Source organism: Loxodonta africana, chromosome 22, assembly GCF_030014295.1.
Source record: "Loxodonta africana isolate mLoxAfr1 chromosome 22, mLoxAfr1.hap2, whole genome shotgun sequence".
In the NCBI taxonomy this organism is placed as follows: domain Eukaryota; kingdom Metazoa; phylum Chordata; class Mammalia; order Proboscidea; family Elephantidae; genus Loxodonta; species Loxodonta africana.
This window is the reverse complement of record NC_087363.1, coordinates 38,334,164-38,357,253: the sequence shown is the minus strand read 5'-3', so window position 1 is coordinate 38,357,253 and position 23,090 is coordinate 38,334,164. Positions and strand designations below refer to the sequence as shown.

The 23,090-nt window shown below is 42.9% G+C and overlaps 1 protein-coding gene across 29 annotated transcripts in view; it reads right to left on the bottom strand.

Annotated features, from left to right (window-relative positions):
• Positions 1–21,935, bottom strand: part of NR2C2 (nuclear receptor subfamily 2 group C member 2) — a 128,700-nt gene extending 106,765 nt beyond the window's left edge. For 5 of the 29 annotated variants that reach the window (XM_064274840.1, XM_064274845.1, XM_064274841.1 and 2 more), the window contains exons 1-5: positions 16,346–20,621; positions 5,722–5,761; positions 5,474–5,564; positions 3,052–5,298; positions 380–463 (exon numbers count right to left, since the gene is read on the bottom strand). Coding sequence is in view for 22 of the 29 variants with exons in the window: in XM_064274820.1 (XP_064130890.1) it covers positions 380–439 (60 nt within the window). In the remaining 7 variants the exon portion in view is untranslated. The other 24 variants (XM_064274834.1, XM_064274838.1, XM_064274833.1 and 21 more) reach the window with 22 other exon arrangements.
• Between the last annotated feature and the right edge of the window lie 1,155 nt (positions 21,936–23,090).

The window sequence follows — 23,090 nt, the reverse complement described above, 5'->3', positions numbered from 1 at the left end:
TGCTGAATGCACAGAAGTGGGCCTTCCACCATTCCATGGTATTAACCAATTATTAAGAGTGAAAGAAACTAAGACAGAGCCTTGGCGTTAACATCATACCCACAACTTCTATAAGCATCAGATTCTATTAGTTTTTGGTTCAAGAGGAAATTTTTTTAGTCACCTTATTATACGCAGGTAGGCCACCCTCGTCATGCAAAGAAACATTAGGAATAAATGTTCTTGTCATTTTTATTTTTTTTCAATGCTAGCATTTTACTTTGGATTTGCATTACATGCTGAATTCACTGGGATGGTTTTGAAACAAAAGAGCACACTGATGTATTTTTTCCTTTCAAAAGCAAGGGTGCTAGCTATTGTGCTAGCCCCTGTCACTCACCTCAGCCACCTGCTGGGTCCCCACTCTGTGCTGAACCAGCCCCTCCATATTTGTAGCCATGGTGAAGCAAGATCATTAGAGAACCTGTTTGGAAAGATGCAGCAACTTCCATCAGGTGGAGAGAAACCAGGCTACTTGAAAAATACTAGCAATCAAAACTCATCTTTGGTACTACCTTATGCAGATTTTGCCCTCTACTGGAGAAAGAGCTAGCAGGTTAAGCATATCTGGATACAACTTCTTCAGTTACAGGTACAAAATTATTTGTAGAAACATGTCAGTGTGAAAACAAGACAACCCCTGGTAAATATAGACAAAGATGAATTTGGAGCTTTAATTCTAATCAAGTCTCTTGGGTTGTAACAGTTTAGTTCACGTCTCAAGGAGGTAGGAATCACACCTTTTTTGATAGCTCCCTGTCACACTATGCTGAAAAAGAAGGTGGCTATCTGAGAAAGGTGTGAGATCAACTCTGGATACGGAGCACTAGATGGCTATCATCAACTATGCTTCTGTTACTAGTGGCAATGTGAGAAGCAAAACCCTGCCTAGGTGCTAACCTCATGCATGGTTGAAAGGCAAACATTATCATTAATAGAGAAAAGAATTAAAGACATTGCATCACTGAACTGTGCTAAGAAAATGGTACCCATAAATTTATCAATGCATACTTTAAAATCCTTATTAGATTAAGAAAACCAGGTAATTCAGCTTTCTATTAATAGAAAAAAGTAGGTATGGTGCCATCATTTGCAAAAATTGAGACAGATAATCTAAAAATCAAAAGTATGCTAGTCTCCTGAGTCAGGGCCACTTGACCATAAACATTGCTGATGAAACAGCTGTACATGCAAACCCCCTGGTCTCTTCCAGCTATAAGACACAGCTTCTCTGAACACTCCCCGAAATGTTTCCCAATAACCCTGCCACAAATAATTCAAGCTAAAGGGAGTCCAGTGAAGGGAGTGCTGAAAAACAAGGCTCCAGTAATTGACAGAACACCAATTAAGATGTTTCAACAAATGGATCCAAAACTGGAAGCACTCATTCATCTATGCCAAGCAATTTGGAAGACAGCTACCTGGCCAACAGACTGGAAGAGATCCATATTTGTACCCTTTCCAAAGGAAGGTGATCTAATAGAATGCAGAAATTATTGGACAATATCTTTAATATTGGAAACCCTGGTGGCATAGTGGTTAAGTGCTACAGCTGCTAACCAAAGGGTCGGCAGTTTGAATCCACCAGGCACTCCTTGGAAACTCTACGGGGCAGTTTTACTCTGTCCTATAGGGTCGCTATGAGTCGGAATTGACTCGACGGCACTGGGTTTGGTTTGGTTTTGACTTGTCATTAATATTACACATGAGTAAAATTATGCTGAAGATAATTCAAAAACGGCTGTAGCAACACATCGACAGGGAACTGCCAGAAATTCAAGCTGGGTTCAGAAGAGGACGTGGAACAAGGGATATCGTTGCTCATGTCAGATGGATCTTGGCTGAAAGCAGAGAATACCAGAAAGATGATTACTTGTGTTTTACTTACTATGCAAAGGCACAAGACTGCGTGGATTGTAACAAATTATGGATAACATTGCAAAGAATGAGAATTCCAGAACACTTCATTGTGCTCATGAAGAACCTGTACACAGACCAAGAGAAACAAAAGAGCACACTGATGTATTTTTCCTTTCAAAAGCAAGGGTGCTTTTGAACAGAACAGAACAAGGGGATACCGCATGGTTTAAAATCAGCAAAGGTGTGTGTCAGAGTTGTACCTTTTCACCACATTTATTCAGTCTGTATGCTAAGCAAATAGTCTGAGAAGCTGGACTATATGAAGAGGAATGCTGCAGCATGACTGGAGAAGAGCTCATTAACAACCTGCAACAGGCAGATGACACAACTTCGCTTGCTGAAAGTGAAGAAGACTTGAAGCACTTATTGATGAAGATCAAAGACTACAGCCTTCAGTATGGATGACACCTCAACACAAAGAAAACAAAAATCCTCACAACTGGACCATCACCATAAATGGAGAAAATACTGAAGTTGTCAAGGATTTCTTTTACTTGGATCTACAATCAACGACCATGGAAGAAAAAAAAAGCAGTCAAGAAATCAAATGACGTATTGCATGGGGCAAATCCACTGCAAAAGACCTCTTTAAAGTGTTAAAAAGCAAAGATGTCACCTTGAGGACTAAAAGGCACCTGACCTCCCCCCCCCAAAAAACACCCCACTGCCGTCAAGTCAACCACGACTCATAGCAACCCTATAGGACAGAGTACAACTGCCCCATAGGGTTCCCAAGGCTGTAAATCTTTACAGAAGCAAACCGCTACGTCTTTCTCCCACAGAGCAGCTGCTGGGTTTGAACCGCCAACCTTTTGGTTAGCAGCCAAGTGCTTTAACCACTGTACCATCTGGGCTGTTTCACCTGAGCCAAGCCATGGTATTTTAACTGCCTCATATGAATGCAAAGACTGGACAATGAATAAGGAAGACGGGAGAAGAACTGATGCCTTTGAATTATGGTGCTGGTGAAGAATATTGAATATACTGTGGACTACCAAAGAATGAACAAGTCTGTCTTGGAAAACATACAGCCAGAATGCTCCTTTAAGTGAGGATGGCGAGACTTTGTATCATGTGGTTTGGACATGTTACCTGGACAGACCAGTCCCTGGAGAAGGATATCATGCTTGGTAAAGTAGAGGGTCAGCGAAAAACAGAAGACCTTCAACTAGATGCAGTGACACAGAGGCTGCAACAATGGGCTCAAACACAGCAATGTTTGTGAGGATGGCGCAGGACTGGGCGGTGTTTCGATCTGTTGTATAAAGGGTCACTATGAGTTGGAGCTGACTCGATAGCATCTAAAAACAAGAACTTTGGACTAGTTCCTAGACGAATCACTGACTGTATAAGTACCATGGTTAAGAGGAGAACGAAACTCTGGTATCATTTATTTCCCAGATTTACATGTAAAAATGATATTACTGTGCACATAACACATACAAATGTGTACATAGCTCATTTTTTTGGCCCTTCTTCAATCACAAACTATTCTTAACTATTTTGCAATGAGATTTCACAAAACCCTTTCCTGCAGTTTTTATTTAAAGTATTATACTGATAAAACTTTAAGTCTCTGGTAACTTTCTAAATTATTCTATCCACTACTAGATAGCCACTTCTATTACCATAATTCCCCTTTACGTTATTTACTGCCAAAATGGCAACACGGGAGAAATGGCACCATGAAACTGTGATTGACAAATATAAATTCCTGGCCCCTGCCTTCAAGGAGTCAAAAACCTGTAAGAGCAGTACCGCAACAGCTGCTATGGTGGAGGCCAGGTCACCAGTATCAGTGAGTCTTCATTTTCACATAACGGGATTAGGTTTGAAACTGTGGAGACGGTGTTCGTGGTTATTTATTCTTTCTGTAAGCAGTAAAGTCTTTTTTACTTTTGTTTCTAAAAGGGAAAGCACAGAGAAACACTCTGGTATTTCCCCTTGCTACAGTCTTGTTCCAACTAACAGAAATGGAAGGAAAAACGCATACTTCAAATGTACTATTTCTAGAAGTCAATCAACTGTTGTTTAAAATAATTATTGCATATGAAAAGTCTACAGTTCTATAATCTTTTTCCTTAAAACAGTAAATGAGAGCTCTCAAAAATCAAATGGATAAAGACAATAGTGGTTATACACTCTTATTAAGAACTAAAATTCAAACATGCAGGAGCAACTACTAATTTTAGCACTTTTAGGAGTTACCAGTATTTCTGCTGCTATTATCGACTACAGTCTGATGCTAGAAATACGTGAATTTGAATGCTGCAGGAATATTGTTAGGGAAATATTACTGAATAGTATACAAATAAGAGAGATCTAGAAAGGCATATCCTTCTATTGATTTTCCTTAAAATTAATGGCTTAATCCTTGAAGTTTAGAGTTGAAGTAGACTTTATAAATGACTGCGTGATTTTACAGAGACTTAGTAACTCAGAAAACTTTCTGTAATAATTCACCGTAACACTCATATTTTCAGCACCTAACAACCTCTCACAGGGCTTGGGGTCCCAAGGGAATTCTAATGACTAGTGACTAGAGATGTTAGGTCACAGAGAAGTAGTAGTAAACTTGTTTAGCTTAGAAAAGCTAAATATTCTGGACATAAATTCTTTGTTGATTATATGAGCTACAAATATCTTCTCCCACTCTGTGGCTCATCTGTTTATGGCATCTTTAGATGAACAGGAGTTCTTGAATTTAATATGGCTGAATTTATTGATATTTTCCTTTATAGTTTGTACTTTTATGTTTTATTTATAAAAATCTTGTTCCACCCCCAAAGTCATAATTTGGTATATTTTCTTCTAAGTGTTTAAGTTTTGCTCCTCACATATAAGTCTTTTAATCCATTTGCAGATTAATTCTTGAGTCTGATGAGGAGTAAGGATCCAATTAATTTCTTTCCCATATGGATAATCAGTTTTCTAGCACCATTTATTGAACAATCTATCCTTTTCTCCACTGACCTGCAATGTCACCTCTGCCATATCTTAGGTTTCCCTAGATATGTGAATGTAACTCTAGGTTCTCTATTCTGTTCCACTTCTCTTTCTCTATGCCAATACCACTGTCTTATCACTGTAGCTTTCTAATAAAGGTTTTGCTCTGGTATGGCAAGTGCCCCCGCCTTTCTCTTCCATACCAATTTCCTGTTGGGACAGTACCCTGGGCTATCTCAAACCTCTAATACCCAGAGCATCAACCTTCTTCATACTTGAATTCTTACAATTCTTGATCTCACTGTTGATTTTCTGCCTCCAAAGCAGCTTCAGGCATCATCAACAGCAGTTTTGGAATCTGCTTAAAAATGAACAAGAAGGAAGGTACACCTTCTGGAAAAACAAGCAGAGACAAAAAAATGAAAGTAAAAGAGAGAGAGAGAACTTGAAAGAAACTATGCAAAGCAAGTGTTTTCAATAAAGATTTAAATGTAATAAACGAGAAATGAGAGTAATTTCAAAAATATTTTCCATTTCATTATTTTTGAAAATACGTGAATTCACAAACCATATCCTATCCTCTTATGTAAATAAAAAAGACACAGGCTGCTTCTTCAAGGACATCACAACGTGAGGTAAAACAAAATCCTCAGATGATGCTGTAAAAAAAAAAAAAAAAAATTTTTTTTTTTTTTTTTCCAGATGATGCTAAGAAGGGGAAAACATTTCATTCAAGTACCTCCCCAGGGTAAAAAAGATAGTGTCAGAGGTTAAGGAAAAAAATGAAAAGATAGTGTCAGGAGTTAAGACTCTCACCTGAGAGATTCTCTTACTGCTACCGCAGCCATAGGCAGTCCTAGAGACAGAAAGATCACACAGTGAGAACAAACGGCAGAGAGTTTTGGAAAGGGTAGCAGGCAGTGGTTATCAATTAGGGGATGATCCCCTAGAATGAGTATCTCTAGGAAGAGAGGGTTGTGTCTAAATATGTAGTCTGAAAATCGTATTCACTAGCACAATCTAAGTCTGCATTTGAAATCTGGGGGAAGAAACCTATTATTTTTATATTACAAGCTATAGAAATAAAGTTATTCAAAACAATCTCCTTGCCTGTTGGAGATCAGCATGATAATACTGACAGTAACTAACATTTACTGAGTGGTTACTACAGGTTGGACACTGTATCGGTACTGTGGACAGAACACTACACTACATCTTGGTACAGAAACCTGAGTCTTCAAAAGCTGGTACTTGACCCACTCAGCTCCCTAACTTTCAAAGGCTGACCCCAGAAACAAGGTTTACTGAAAAGAGTTGGGTGGGTTGCCTAAAGAGTTATAAGTCGAAGTATCAAAAGCATAAAAAACTGCTACAGAATATCTTCCTATAGTGATTTTAAACTAATCAAGCCAACCACCACTACCAATCCTAATATGAACTAAGCAATGAACTGACTGCTGAGAAATATGAATAAATACGTAAAAGAAAAAGAAATACGTAAATGCTACAATGAGTGTCCAAAGGGAGAAGCACCTCCTTCTTCTGCCAGTGGGAATCGGCGAAAGTTTTCTAGGAGGGGAGATATTTAAACTGGGTCTTAAAGCAAGGGTGGGAGTTCAGCAAGCAAAGAGAGGGCAGGATGGTGACTGAGTTCTCAGCAGAGGGGGACAGCTCATATAAAACTAGCAGGTATGAAGGTGTCATGGATTGAATTGTCTCCCCCAGCATATGTGTCAACTTGATTAGGCCATGATTCCCAGTACTGTGTGGCTGTCCTCCATTTTGTGATTGTAATTTTACACTAAACAGAATTAGGGTGGTATTGTAACACCACCCTTACTCAGGTCACCTTCCTGATCCAATGTAAAGGGAATTTCCCTGGGGTGGGGCCCGCACCACCTTCTATCTCTCAAGAGATAAAAGGAAAGGGAAGCAAGCAGAGAGTTTGGGGCCTCAAACCATGAAGAAAGCAGCACCAGGAGCAAAGCACATCCTTTGGACCCGAGGTCCCTGTGCTTGACAAGTTCCTCGACTGTGGGAAGGCTGAGGATAAGGACCTTTTTCCAGACTCGACAGAGACAGAAAGCCTTCCCCTGGTACTGATGCCTTGAATTTGGACTTTTAGACTACTTTACTGTGAGGAAAAAAATTTCTCTTTGTTAAAGCCATCCACTCGTGGTATTTCTGTTATGGCAGTACTAGGTGACTAAGAAGGCAAATGGCACAGTCAAAGAAAAGCAGGCACTCTTATGTGGAACTGTGGGAGAAGTCAGGGGAGGAAAGAGGCTGACACCGTGGACAATGGTGAATTATCAGTAGTTTGACAGAATTATAAAGTGATCATATACGGGTTTAAAAAAAAAAAATCCTTTGGGTAGTAGTGTGGAGATGACAGAAAAGAGAAAGGCAGCCAGTTAGGGAGTAGCAGCAAGAGTCAAGACCAGAGATAAAGGCGATTATTAAACTTAACTTCAATTAATGAGTTTTTACTGTATAGCATACAAATGACAACAGGGCACAGGATATAAAAACTATTATATACATATTACAGAATGACGGAAGTAAAACCATTATTGCTTGGGGTTTATGCATAGTAAGTTTTAACATAAATTCTTCTAAAACCAAGTAGACCAATACCACCACTTTAATAATAAAGAAGTAGAGAACACAATGATGACTCTGAATCAACTGTTCCAGGCTCATAAAAAGTATACAGTTGATGAAACCTTGCAACGAGGGTTTCTTTACCCAGACAGGGTTACAGACCCCACTGAGGTGAAAGCTAGGCTCTGGCTGGAAACACCTGACTTTCCAGCTACCAGCACCGCTCAGCTATGCTCTCCACAGGGGCAGGCTTAGGAACCGGTGTCTCAGGTAACAATAAGCAAGTCCTGGGACAAGGGAACTACTGTCTTCCTTGAGCAGGGAAGGGCAGGGGAACTTGCCTTTCCTTCCACAGTGAACTGATATCAATAATCTGTATTTATGTATTATGTGGCCCACAATTATATAACATTCAAAGTATCTGCCATCTTGATATTTTCTCATTTAAATAAGTGCACTGGATTCTGAGGCTCCAGCACTAAGCTGATCTCTCTGATATTAGACTATATGAGGTTACTGTGAAAAGTAATTCTTGGTACATTGACTGTGAAAAGTAATTCTTGGTACACTGGTAGCTACTACTGGTACAAGGTGATGGTAACACTTTATTTTCTCAAAGATATTTGAAATCAATAACTCAAACTGTAAAATCTATACTATAATCAGGAACAGGTCTCTTATTCTGACATAACATCCATATGAAATTTGTATGTGTGTGCATGCACGCACATGTGCCAGACACACATACACATGGCATTTGTAATTCACCCTGTCAAACTGTACAACTGGGCAAAATGAAAGGGCTAATTAGAATAAAATCTCACAAATACTTTAAAAATACCTAATAACTATTTATAAAATGCTACTGAGTACAGAACTTCTTGACAGGTATAAGATATTCAGTGTAACTTTTATTTTGCTTTGATTGTCAGAAAATAAAAAATGAAGAGTCAAATAGCCTGAAAAAGGATAAAATATGAGAGATATATAGCTCAAGACTTGAAATCACAGATCAAGACTTCAAATCAGGGAGTGGACATCAAGTGACAGGTTTAGTACAATATAAATGTTCACTGACAGAAAAGATGCTCACTAAGATGCAGCATCTGAGGTCAAGTTCACACAAACATCCTGTCACTGGAAACCTTGCCACTATTTAGACTCAGATTACGTAGCTTTTTTGTCAGGTGATTTCCTGCCCATTGTGCCCCCCCATAGGAAACTTGTTTCTTTCACATGAAAAGGATGGACTGTAAGAAAGGGGCAGCAATGATATGTGTGTGTTAAAGATAGAGAGGGAATAAAAAACAAAAAACCAAACCCAGTGCCGTCGAGTCAATTCTGACTCATAGAGAGGGAATAGAAGGGAAGAAAAGTGGCTCTTACCTACATGGCATTCCTATCCTACCAGGGCAGTGCTGCAATTTTCTACATGGAGATTTCCCCTAAGAAAAAAATTGTACACTGTGGGTGATTTTCCTTACTTTACCAAGGAGCCCAAAGTGTAAAGGTAACGTGGACTCCCTTCATTTCTACTAATGTGATCCAGGGATAGATGGGTGGATGGAAAGCAGATGGATTTACTGAGCACCTATGATGTGACCCTCAATAACCCCCCAATTTAGACTCTTTATTCCCACTTGAGTACAGCTCAGCATTGAAATTATGAGCTGTAGGCTCTCTCACTAATAAGAAGGAAATCTAGAGAATAGTCTAAAAAGGATGATATTGCTTTTGTACTCTAAGAATGCCTTCTATTATTCTGAAAGTCTCCTAAAATGCACCTTTTGCCATGGGAAACAACAGCCGCACTAAGTTAATACATGAAATTCTGTTTCTTGAAGGAAATAAGGTATTTGATGGAAAAGTTTGGCTAGCAAATTTGCTGAATGCACACACAAAACTTACATTAATCTAATTACCTCTTTTCTCCTAAAGAATTAATGACGGCCTCTTAGGGCAATGATCCATAGTCTATTCTCCAAATCAGCCTCGGTTGGAAGCCCTATTAAACGCAAAATAACCCTACATGTTTGAAAAACCTACATGATTTTTAAAGTAATTATTCCTATCACGAACTAAACCAACAAATATACATAAACATTTTAAATCCCAATACTTTCACAGTATTTCAAATGAAATCCATCTTCTTTCAAGTTTTGAGGTGCAATACTGAAGGATTCTATACGGAAAATATTAAACGATGCAGGAAGCATCAAAAAAAGATGGAAGGAATACACACAGTCACTGTACCAAAAAGAACTGGTCGACGTTCATCCATTTCAGGAGGTAACATATGATCAGGAACCTATGGTACCGAAGGAAGAAGTCCAAGCTGAACTGAAGGCACTGGCGAAAAACAAGGCTCCAGGAACTGACTGAATACCAATTGAGATGTTTCAACAAATGGATACAATGCTGGAAGTGCTCACTCATCTATGCCAAGAAATCCGGAAGACAGCTACCTGGCCAACCAACTGGAAGAGATCCATATTTGTGCTCATTCCAAAGAAAAGTGATGCAATATAATGTAGAAATTATTGAACAATATCATGAGTATCACACACAAGTAAAATTTTGCTAAAGATCATTCAAAAGCGGTTGCAGCAGTACATCGACAAGGAACTGCCAGAGATTCAAGCTGGATTCAGAAGAGGACATGGAACAAGGGTTATCATTCCTGATATCAGATGGATCATGGCTGAAAGCAGAGAATATCAGAAAGACGTTTACCTGTGTTTTATTGACTATGCAAAGGCATCTGACTGTGTGGATCATAACAAATTACAGATAACATTGTGACGAATGGGAATTCCAGAACACTTAACCATGGTCATGAGGCACCTGTACTTAGACCAAGAAGCTGTCGTTCGAACAGAAAAAGAGGATACCGTATGGTTTAAAGCTAAGAAAGGTGTGCATCAGGACTGTATCATTTCACCATACTTTTCAGTCTACATGCTGAACAAATAATCCAAAGAGCTGGACTATATGAAGAACGGGGCATCAGGATTGGAGGAAGACTCATAAACAACCTGCGATAAGCAGATGACACAACCTTGCTTTGCTGAAAGTGAAGAGGATTTGAAGCACTTACTGATGAAGATCAAAAACCACAGCCTTCAGTATAGATTACACCCCAACATAAAAAAAAAAAACAAAACATAAAGAAAACAAAAATCCTCAAAACTGGACCAATAAGCAACATCATGATAAACGGAGAAAAGACTGACGTTGTCAAGGATTTCACTTTACTTGGATCCACAATCAACATCCATGGAAGCAGCAGTCAAGAAATCAAGAAATGCGCTGCATTAGGCAAATCTGCTGCAAAAGACCTCTTTTAAAGTTTTAAAAAGCAAAGATGTCACTTTCAGAACTAACGCAACCCTGAGCAAGTCATGGTGTTTTCAACTGCTTCATATGCACGCAAAAACTGGACAACAAATAAGGAAGACCTAAGAAGAACTGATGCCTTTAAATTATGGTGTTGGCAGAGAACACTGAATATACCATTGACTGCCAAAAGAACAAACAAATCCGTCTTGGAAAAAGTACAGACATAATGCTTCTTAGAAGCAAGGATGGTGAGACTTTGTCTCACGTACTTTGGACATGTTGTCAGGAGGAACCAGTTCCTGGAAAAGGACATAATGCTTGGTAAAGTAGAGGGTCAGCGAAAAAGAGGTAGATCCTCAATGAGATGGACTAACACAGTGGCTGCAACAATAACAATGACTGTGAGGATGGCACAAGACCAGGCAGCGTTTTGTTCTGTTGTACACAGGGTTGCTGTGAGTCGGAACTGACTTGACAGCACCTAACAACAACATCTTCTTGCAAAGATAGTGCTCAGTGACTATGTGCTTGGCTGCTAACTGAAAAGTCAGCGGTCCAAACCCACCAGCTGCTCCGTGAGAGAAAGATGCAGCAGTCTGCTTCCGTAAAGATTACAGCCTTGGAAACACTATGGGGCAAGTTCTACTCTGTCCTATAGGGTTGCCATGAGTCAGAATCAACTCAACGGCAATGGGTTTGACTTGGTTTTGGTTTTATCTCATTTAATCCTTAACATGCTTTCTGAGTAGGTATTATCACCCCACCAAAACAGATAAGAAAACCTAAGACTCCAAATTTAATCAGCCTGTACAAAATCAGCCAGCCAGTCACCCAGCTACTAAGCCGGTCTCACAAGTTATCCAGCTAAGTAATGGAGCTAGGATTCCAATTCAGGCCTCTTTGACTCTAAAATCACAATTTTCTCTCTATATCACAATGCCCTTTAGAAGTTTCCCAGAAAAAAGAACTCAAGAGGAGGAAATTTAAAGTAACAGGAGACTAGTTAATTATCTAAAGCAACAAAATTATCTAGCTTACATAAGCTAGATAATTTAATAACTGATTCAGACAAACACTAATTTCTAAATATGTAATCTATGTTTCAGTATCATTTATAGGGGAAGAGTCCTGGTGGCGCAGTGGTTAAGCACTTGGGTGCTAATCAAAAGGTTAGTGGTTCAAACCCACCAGCTGCTCTGTGGGAGAAAGATGTGGCAGTCTGCTTCTATAAAGATTACAGCCTTGGAAATCCTACGGGGCAGTTCTACTTTGTCCTTTAGGGTTGCTATGAATCAGAATCAACTCGATGGCAACAAGAAATTGCTTACAGAAATTTCTGAACCAGAACCACCCAAATAGTAACATGACAATTCTTCTGGAACATGAACAAACTTTTCCCTTAAAATGTTGCCTATATACTAATCTCTTAATTAAAATGTAAGGATAATTTTCTTTTTTTAAAGGAAAAGTTTTTCCTTGAAGCATTTTGCTAAATTTAACATGCAAACACTGAAGTGCACAAATCGTACATGAAACAGCTCAATGAATTTTTACTAAGTGAATACACACAATGTAAACACCACACAGGCCAGAAAACACAGTATTACTGATACCTGCGAGTCCCCCTTCTATTCCATCACACTTATCAACTTCCCCTTTCTTCTCCTGACTTCTATTACTGTGGATTAGTTTTGCTTGTTTTTGACCTATATGTGATGTACTTTTTTTGTGCCTGGTTTCTTTTGCTCAACATTATTTTTGTGATAACTACTAGTAGTTAGTCCATTTTCATTGCTGATGGCATTCCAATGTATGACCATGACCAAAACAAACAAACCCATTGCCATGAAGCTGATTCCGACTCATAGCGAATCTATAGGACAGAGAACTGCCCCATAGGGTTTCCACGGAGAGGCTGGTGGATTCAAACTGTCAACCGTTTAGTTAGTAACCAAGCTCTTAATCACTGTGCCACCAGGGCTATTTATTTATCCATTCTATAGCTGATGGACATTAAAATTGTTTCTAGTTTGAAGCTCTTACCACTACAGTTACTATGAACATTCTTCAACTGCCTTTTGCTGCACTGCTATTTTCATTTGAAAATCTAATTTTTTTTTTAATTGTGCTTTAGGTTAAAGTTTACAGCTCAAGTTAATTTCTCATACAAAAAATTAAACATACATTGTTTTGTGGCATTAGCTGCAATCCCCACAATGTGACACACACCCCCCCTTTCCACCCTGGGCTCCCAGTGTCCATTTGGCTACTTTCTGTCCCTTCGACTACTTTCTGTCCCTTCCTGCCTTCTCATCCTGCTTTTGGACAGGAGCTGCCCATTTGGTCTCCTATATCTGACTGAACTAAGAATCACACTCCTCATGTGTATTATTTTTGTTTTATAGTCCTGTCTAATCTTTGTCTGAAGAGCGGGCTTCGAGAATGGTTTCAGTTCTGGGTTAACAGTGTGTCCAAGGGCCATAGTTTTGGGGTTCCTCCAGTCTCTGTCAGACCATTAAGGCTGGTCTTTTTATGTGACTTTCTACATTTTTCTCCTGCTCTGTCCAGGATTCTCTGTTGTGTTCCCTGTCAAGGCAGTCCCTGGTGGTAGCAAGGCACCATCTAGTTCTTCTGGTCTCTTAGTCCTTTAGACTAGTACTTTCCTTGTGTCTTTGGTTTTCTTCATTCTCCTTTGCTCCAAGTGGGATGGGACCAGTTGACGTATCTTAGATGGCCACTCGCAAGCTTTTAAGACCTCAGACACCATTCTCCAAAGTGGGATGTAGAATATTTTCTTAAAAAACTTTGTTATGCCAAGTGACCTAGATGTTCCCTGAAATTATGGTCCCCAGGCCCCAGCTACTCTGTCCAAAAATTTTCTAATTTTTAAAAACTGAATTTGTCTTTTATTTCTTCAAAAAACATACATTATAAATTTAAATTTTACTCGAAAAAATATCTGCATTGTATCAAATAAGCAAACAAAAGTATTCTAATTACCAGAATCTCCAGTTGATGGCTGACACAATTTGTGACATCTGCTTTGAACCTTGGTATAGCAATTAAAAGGTGATTCTTCAATATTGTAAGGGAATGGGCTATTCAACTAATTGACCTTGTAAAAAGATGCATTATAGCAGGAGAAAAAGAGAGAATATGAATATGAATATGAGGGTGGTACAAATGACATTTCTGAAATATTCTACAAATGAAACATAATCAGATGCACTGTACAAGGAATACCACTGGGGGAAATGCATCATGAAGCTATCTGTTATGGACTGAACTGTGTCCCCCCAAAATATGTGTTGTAATTCCTAACTCCTGTACTTGTGGATGGAAACCCTGGTGGCTTGGTGGTTAAGTGCTACGGCTGCTAACCAAAAGGTCAGCAGTTCAAATCCACCAGGCACTCCTTGGAAACTCTGTGGGGCAGTTCTACTCTGTCCTATAGGGTCGCTATGAATCGAAATCAACTCAACAGCAAGGGTTTTTTTGGATACTGGTGGATGTAACCTCATTTGGGAATCGGGTTTTCTTTATTATGTTCATGAGTCCATATCAGTGTAGGATATGTCTTGTGATATAAACCAAGCTGATTAGGCAGAGAAAGAAGCAGAGATGAAAGATAGATGCCAAGCCATGTGGAGATTACCAAGGAACCAGGAAACAGAAGCTGAAAAGAGACAAAGATCTTACCCCAGAGCCGGAAAGACCTTCCCCTAGAGCCAGTGCCCTGAGTTCAGACTTCTGGCCTTGTAAACAACAAGAAAATAAATTTGTTTGTTAAAGCCACCCACTTGTGGTACTTCTGTTATAAAGGCACTAGATAACTAAGACACCATCCAATCTCAATTACGTATCTTTCTCAACAGAGACCCACCTACCATATAGAAGCAAGCGGTTACTGGAGTTTTTAAGGTACATTTGTGGGCAGCCAAGCAGGAAACAAAAGTCCTCATGCTTGAGTCTTACCCCACTAGCCTCTCATTTCTCTTCCTCACTCTTCAGTAGCATTCACCCCATTTTTCAGGCCCCAATACCTTCTCTTACCAAGAATCAAAAAACAAAACCCACTGCCATCGAGTCGATTCTGACTCATAGCAACCCTATAGGACAAAGTAGAATTGCCCCATAGTTTCCAAGGCTGTAAATCTTTACAGAAGCAGACTGTCACATCTTTCTTCAGCAGAGCAGCTAGTGCGTTTGAACTGCCGACCTTTTGGTTAGCAGATGAGCACTTTAACCACTGTGCCACCATGGCTTCTTCCCTCACACCTCCCACTAATCCAAACAGGAAATGAAGATACCCTTGTTTACACTTGGAATCTTGGAATGAAATTCCTCCCTATCAACAATGTCAGGGATTAGAATCTTTGGGGCTATTGTCAACAATCCTAAAATGAAAGGTTTCGTCTTCTATTAAGGGACTTCAGGACTTTCATACTTTGCTCCTGAGACCAGGTGAATCAGAATGGAAATTAAATATCTGAGCTGTCCTATCTCTTTCCCATTCTTAACAACTCACTTTCCATCCCTGTACTTCAAGACTCCCAGATGCCAGGGATCTTCATCTGCTCTAACTGTTCCTGTATCAATACCTTCCACCAACACTGTGATCTGGGCTTTTACTCCTTCTCTCCACTCTTCCTCCTCATTATCACGAGCCATGCTAACTGAGCTGTTGTTCCCAGGCTGTCCTGCCTTGTGATACTTAACTCCTGCTTCTTAAAACTTTCTAGCACTCAGGGCACCTGAAGTGAGGATGGGGAGCAGGTAGCAGCAGCAGATAAAAAGGGATATGGGGAAGGAATGACAGGACAGAAGGGAATTACAAAGGGAATCTCGGCCTCCAGACATGTTAGGTTGCAGCAAGGAAGCCTCCAACAAATAAGGAAAAAAACATCTTTTATAACGGTGTTCGCATGAATGTGTTCATTACGTTAATGATGATGATCATTCATGGGAGGAAAAAAAGGCATTATTTAAGACCTTCACAATCAGCAATAAAGCATAAAGAGATACACTAAAATCTGGAAGGGGAATTTCACATCACGAGGGAGACTAGACTCAACAAGCTGTAAGACCCCTTCCAACTCTGAGATTCTATGATTCCTTCACAAACTTTCCCTACCTGGCATTTATTAAGTTAATAATGGTAGTTGTTCTGTGAGGTGCCTTGGGGCTAGAGGAACATAGGGCATACATAACTGGTTAAGAGACTTCAAAGGTTAAAATCCAAAAAGCAAGCCCTCAATATATGGAAAGACTCCAGCAGCTAGACACAGGAGGCCACTGGCTCAGCACCTAGGTTGAGGGAGGGGCTGTTCTACACAGGCCCACCTCCCTTGTTCTCAGATTATCATTTGCACAAGTGGCTCCTACCCTTACCCCCACTCTCAATGTTGGCTCCACCCACCCCATTTTACAAATGAGGACTACATAAGCCTCAAAAAGGCTAACAACTCAGGGTTCCAGAGCCAGGTTTTTTTTTTACCTCCATAGCCCAAGCTCTTTCCGTTGCACCACGTTGTCATTTGACTCCTAGGAGACAAGTGTTAAAAACATTCCAGCAGTCCTCATAAAGTGAGAAGGTTATTACACATAGGGTTTTCTTCTTTCTGTAAAGATATGTTCAGGAAAACAGAATCTCAAGTTCACTGTAAATAAACTCAAAAAAACAAACCCACTGCTGTCAAGTTGATTCCGATTCATAGCAACCCTATAGATACAACTGTTGAAAGCCGTGACGCAAGGAATTGTTTTCGTGTGGCCTTTTTCGCCACGGTCTTGTAACTTCAACCCATGTGATTAGGTGGGACTGTGCAGATAGAATAACTGTGTCCCACCAGGGGGTCAGTTTTTCCCTTCTTGCTGGGCTTGAAATGAGCCATCCCAGAGGTGGGAAGGAGAGAATCCCACCACCGCCAAGAAAGGTCAGGAGTGAAGAGTGCATCTTTTGGACCCAGGACCCCTGGCTGAGAAGCTCCTGGAACCAGGAGCTGGTGAAAGACACTTCAAGAGAAGCAGTCAGTGGCAGAAAAACTACAGCAGGAGACAGAATGGTGGGCTTCCCAGCTCATGGAGTGAGAAAGCTGAGTGCCTTTGGGCAGAAGGCTTGCTGGCGGAGGAGAGTGCCTCTGGGCACTTACTGGCTTAACTAAAAGAGTTTTCTAACACTTGCTGGAGCAGGGCTGAGGGTCAGAGAGATGTGCCCGTGAGCATGGCTGGGAAGGGGCTGTCCTGATGGAAGAACAGTATCCTGAGCATTCCTCAACCTGAATTGTAACCTATACTTCCCTAATAAACCCCATAATCATGAGTATTGTCTGTGAATTCTGTGTGGCCACTGCAATGAATTATCAAACCCTGTAGAGAAGTAGAGAGTGCCATGGGAGTAATGGTTGGTGTCAGAATTGGAAAAGATGGCAGAGAGAGGAGGCACGTTTGATCTCTGCTCACAGCAATCAGCCAAAGGGTCAGCAGTTTGAATCTGTCAGGCGCTCCTTGGAAACTCTATGAGGCAGTTTTACTCTGTCCTATAGGGTCACCATGAGTCGGAATCGACTCTATGGCACTGCGTTTTTTTTTTTCTTGTGACGTTAGAAGAGATCAGACACTGCCCCCAAGCTGTTTTTTACAAAAGCAATAAATAAGTAATTTAATGGTGTAAGACAATACATCACTTTTTCATTAAACTATCTGTTGTCCGGTTACCCTGAATAATTAGTTAAAGGGCTTAAAAGTGGTAAATTGAACAAGTGATACCAAAAATTCTTTAATTTAATCCAAAAAATACATGAAATAAAAATGGGGCTGTTACTGTTTTTAAAATATCACAGCAGTCATTTTATCGGGAAAATCTGTATTATATCAAATAAGTCAACAGAAATATTCTCTTTACCACTCTTTCCGGTGGAAAGTTGTTATATACTTCACAAAATCTGCTTTTAACCTTGGTGAAGCAAAGATTTGGAAAGATGAATTTTTAAAATTAATGGCCACAGAAACTTTCAACTCACAACGTCCTGCAAAACCACCAAAGACTTCTTCCCTGATATCTGATCCCTTGTGATGGAGAAAGAATGACCAGAATTTTTAATCTCGAGAAAATCACATTAGCTTGGTGCTTTGTTTCTTTAGTTAAAGTAGATGACATGATTATATTCGGGTTATTTACTTCTTCATATACGAACTTATTAGCTCTCAAATAACTACATCGTAATTTATTATGAAAATCAGCTATTTCTCATCTTAAAAAAAACAAACCAGCAATCACTACGTAAGTGGCTAAAAAGAATCACCTTATCCATATTTACATCTCCAAGCAGTGCCGTCGGTCAAGAACCACTTCATAAATTCATCCAAATACTGTAACAGACATTTTATTGCTGGCACTGCTATTTTAATTGCCAAAAAAGCCCACATAAAAATGCACTCATTAATGTGCAGCAATGTAACTATCAGTGATATAAATTAGTAACAATTCATTCATTCAACAAATAGTGCTAGGCACTCTGCTAAGTACTAGCAATATAACGGTAAGCAAAATGAATCTTGCTCTCATAAAGCTTACAGTGTGGTAAAGGGGGCAGACATTAATCCAACAATCATATAAAACCGAAAACCAAACCTGCTGCCATCAAGTTGATTCTGACTTATAGCGACCCTTATAGGACAGCGTAGAACCGCCCTGTAGGATTTCCAAGGAGCAGCTAGTAGATTTGAACTGCTGACCTTTTGGCTAGCAGCCAAGCTCTTTAACCACTGTGCCATGAGGGTTCCATACAATCACAGAAGGACTGTGTAACTACAAAGTGAGATAAAGATTACGAAGGAAAGAACACAGTATATAGAATCTGATCTAGACTAGCAGTGGGTGTCAGGGAGGGCTGTCCAGGGTAAGTGATGCTGGCGGTAAGATCTGCAAGGCTAAGGTATGTGTGCATGCAGGGGTCAAGGCATGTCAGCATTCCAGCCTGAGGGAACAGCATGTCCAAAGGGCCTGTGCAGAAAGTAGGCCACACTGTCCCGAAGCTGAAGGCCAGTATGTCTAGAGCACAGGGATAAGGAAATGACGAAAGCTTTCGAAGGGTGTTTAAATAGAGAGCAGTAAAAGGGCTCTACCACTACGTAGGTCCTTATGGGGCCTGAAAAACGTAATACTTGTAAAAGAGTTTTATGAATTGTAAAACACCCTATATTTTTGCTAGTACTATTTAGTTCCACTACTTTGTTTTCTATGTAAACTTCTGGTCTGGATGCCAAATGACTATCTGAAGGCAGAAGTGCTAAAACTAGAACCCCAATGTCCTACTCCAGTGTTCTTGCCCTTACACCACACTGCTTAAAATTTTCATTGCTTACATCACTTGTCTAATATCTATACCAATCAACTTTTTTATACCAGTCAACTACTGCTTCATAAAACAATACCCAAACACCTAACCCAGCGCTGTCAATTGCAACTCACAACGACCCTACAGGACAGAGCAGAACTGCCCCATAAGGTTTCCAAGGCTATAAATCTTGACAGAAGCAGACTGCCACACCTTTCTCTCACAGAGCAGCTGGTATGTTCGAACCACCAGTCTTCCAGTTAGCAGCTGAGCACTTTAACCACTGCATCACCAGGGCTCCTTAATGATAACAATATCAAAAAACCCCGTTGCTGTCGAGTCGATTCCAACTCATAGCGACCCTACAGGACAGAGTAGAACTGTCCCACAGGGTTCCCAAGGAGCAGCTGGTGGATTCAAACTCCAACCTTTTGCTTAGAAGCTGAGCTCTCAACCACTGTGCCACCAAGGCTCTTTGACAACAATAACTCCTATTATTAACGGAATGTTTACTGTATGCCAGGCACCTTCCTAAGTATTTACGTTAACTCATTTAAACTTCAATTCTAAAAGGAAGATTGTATTAATTTCCAAATAAGAACATAGGCCTGGCAATCTGCTTCCAAAAGGTCACAGCCTTGAAGGCCCTATGGAGCCGTTCTATTGTACACACACACATATATATACAAGAGACAGAAAAAGAACTCATGTGTATAGAATCACATTCATACATATTTGAGGACAAAGATCAGCGTTTTAGTCATCTCTGTATTCCCAAGCTAGCATATACTGCCTGGGGTATTCGTAGAGCTCAGCAAATATTTGATGAACTAAATATGGCTATTTAAGAAGCTGACAAAGATTTGAATCTGTACGTAACTATAATTTTCTGAGCCTTTCCCCTCTAAGACACGTATTCACCAGCAGTTCATCTGACTGTATTCTGCTTAACTCTCTTTTCTTATTATTAAACTGAAAACTTGTTCTCCATTGCCTTTGCCATATTTCACAGTCTGTAACCTGGCGGTAAAGTGGGATAATGGAAACGCCCAAAACTAGTTCCAACCACTCTCCAGGCACAACCGGACTGTTCTCAATCACCCCAAATGTTTTTCCTCTGGTTAACACAGGTGTTCTCTCTGGTACACGATTCCTTCCTTGAGTTCCTTCTCATCTTTGACTTAGTTCAAACCTCGCCTCTTCAGAGGGGCCTTGCCTGACCATTCAATATAAATTAGCTCCCTCGAACCTTCTCTAATATCTCATGTAGTTTCATTTTTTACATGGTAAACTGAAATTTATCCTTTTATTTAACTGTCTATTCACGCCCCTCCCCCATCTCTAGAAGGGCTGGGGTCATGGCCAGCTGGTTCTCGGGATACATCCCCAGTGCCTACAAGCAAGTAAATATGTATTTAATGAACGAATGAGAAAAGAATTACCTCCAACTGTTCTCTCAAGCCCCAATACCTTTAAGCTTTCCACTCCTGGCGGCTTTACATTCCATTTCTAACAGTAACACCATTTTTATATTACTGTGAGGTTCACAAAGTGGCCTGGACTCCATTTTCTGAGTTGAGCCCTTCGAACAATCCTGGGACCGGAGGTCCTCCCTGGCAAGAATGCTCATTTTCCCCATTTTGCTGTCTATTAAACCGGGCCCCAGAATGGGGATTCACTCATGGTCAGGCCGACAGTACCGGCCGGAGCCCTGCGTCGTGTCCAGACTCGGGAAAGTCTCTTCCCACGCGACAGCGCCGTGGATTGAAGACGCTTCATCACCTTTACTACTATTGTTCTGCAGGACTCAGCCTGGACGCGTTCCACGCCAAGGGAAGCCTTCCGCCAGGCCGAGTCCCAGGCGCCAAGGGCCTCCACCCAGGCCGCGCCCCCGAGCACCGCGCCCGGCCCCGGCCACGCCCCCGGCCCGGGCCACGCCCCCCCGGCCCGGGCCCTACTCGGCGCCCCGGCCCTGCTCCCGCCCCGCCAGGGCTCCGCGCCGCACGGGACCGCCCCCTCCGGTCCGAGCCAATCCACAGAGCCTCGGGGGGGGGGGGCGCCACAGACCCCGGCCCTCCTAGCGGGGCACCCATTGGTCGGCTCAGCCATCGTTCACGAGGTCGCGCCCCAGTCCCGCCTTCCTCCTCTTCCTCCACCCTCCCCTTCGGAAAAAACGGCGGTTGGGCCGCGACGGCCGCCAACGACAAGCGGAAAGCTGGAGGGGCGAGGAGCCTGGGAGAGAGGGAAGGAGGGACTGCGGGGAGGAGGAGGAGGAGAAGGAGGAGGAAAGCCCGGCCCAGCCGGAGCCATCTCCGTCGAGAACAAAATGGCGGCGCTGGCGGAGAGCCAACTGTGAGGCGGGGCCGCGGCCATTCTCCCTCCGCCCCCCACCCTCGCGCCGGCCCGGCCGGTCAGGGGGAGCCCGCTCGCTTCGCCCGGGCGCGGGCGGGGAGGGGAGGGGAGCGGCCCGGCCCACTATGCAAAGCGTCCGGCGCCGCCGCCGCCGCCGCCGCCGCCCCGTGGCAAAGGTAAAAAGGTCGGGTTCAGCCGCCGCCGTCGCGGCGCCTCCATGTCCGCGCGCCAGGCCCGCCCCCTCCGCCGCCAGCCCGCCCCGACCCTTTTTCAATTTTACCTCAGGATTTGGCGCCAAAGCGGCCTCGAAGCTGGTCCCGTGTCTGCGGCGGAGGGCCCCCGGCGCGGAGGGCAGGGCGCGGGGAGGCCGGGCTCCCGGCGTTCGCGGCTGGCGGGAGCCCCGGGGGCCGCGGGCTCGCGGGGGAGCCGGCCGAGACGAGACGCCGAGGTGGGAGCCGGGGCGGCGGGGGCGGGCCCGGGGGCGCCGCCGGGGTCGCGGGGAAGGGGGGGTTTGTTATTGTTTTTGTCAGTGAAAGGTCAGAGTTCGTGACCCCGGTGCCGCCGCCGCCGCCGCCCGCGCGCTGGTAGGAGGAGGGCGAATGTTCTTCTTCCTCTTCCCAGCGCCAGCCTCGCCGCGGCCGCGGGGGGCGGGCGAGCACGCGATTGGCTGAGGCGCGCGCGCGCACCGGAACGCCGCGGCCGGCGCTCGGGCCTCGAGGCCCACGGGCTGGGGACCGGCTCGCCTCGCGGGGCTCGCGTCCCGCCTCCGCCGCGCCCGCCGTCCCGGGAGGCTTCATCTGGGGGCCGAGCCTTGCGGCGCGCGCGGCCCACGGCTTTTCCGGGGGAGAACCTGGGTCGTCTTAAAAAGCTGTCAGCACCGGGTACCGTTATCTCTTTACGGGCCAGCCCCGCCCGGGGGACGGTGAGCCCCGCGAGGCCGGGTGCGGACGGGGTTCTCGCTGTCACAGCCTCCGCCCCGGCCTCGCGCCCAAGCTCGGGGAGGGGGTTGGTTTGTGTGAGAATCGGGGGGCCTGACGGGCGCGACGGGTCCCCGCAGCCACGCAGCGGAGCGCCTGTGGGTCGGAAATGCGTGCTTACGGGGGGGGGGGGTGTGGGACTCCTGGCGCCTTATTTGGTGCATATGGTTTTTTATTTAAGCTTTAAAGGTCCTTGGCTGCCCCAGTTTCTGCTAATGCCAGGTAAAGCGTTGAAAGTGGTCTTAACAGTATATCTGGACCTTGGGTAATTCCGTGTCCACCCCCCACCTCTCGCGATTTGAAAACACGGGAGTAACTAAAAGGTGACTACGTAAGTGTATGCAAAGCATCTTTTAATAAAATTGCTTAAATCATATGAAGAAAGTTGCGTCTCATCGTGTTACGAATCTTGCCGTTTCGGGTTTTCTTAGATATTTTGCCTTTTTTTTTTTTTTCCCCCAAGCGGTGGTTTTGAGTTGGAAGGTGCAGGCCAGTTATTTATTTAGATGGCCTGGAGCATTTATTTACGCTGGACTCCTTGTGGGCTGCAGACCCTGTGCTAATTCATTTCTGC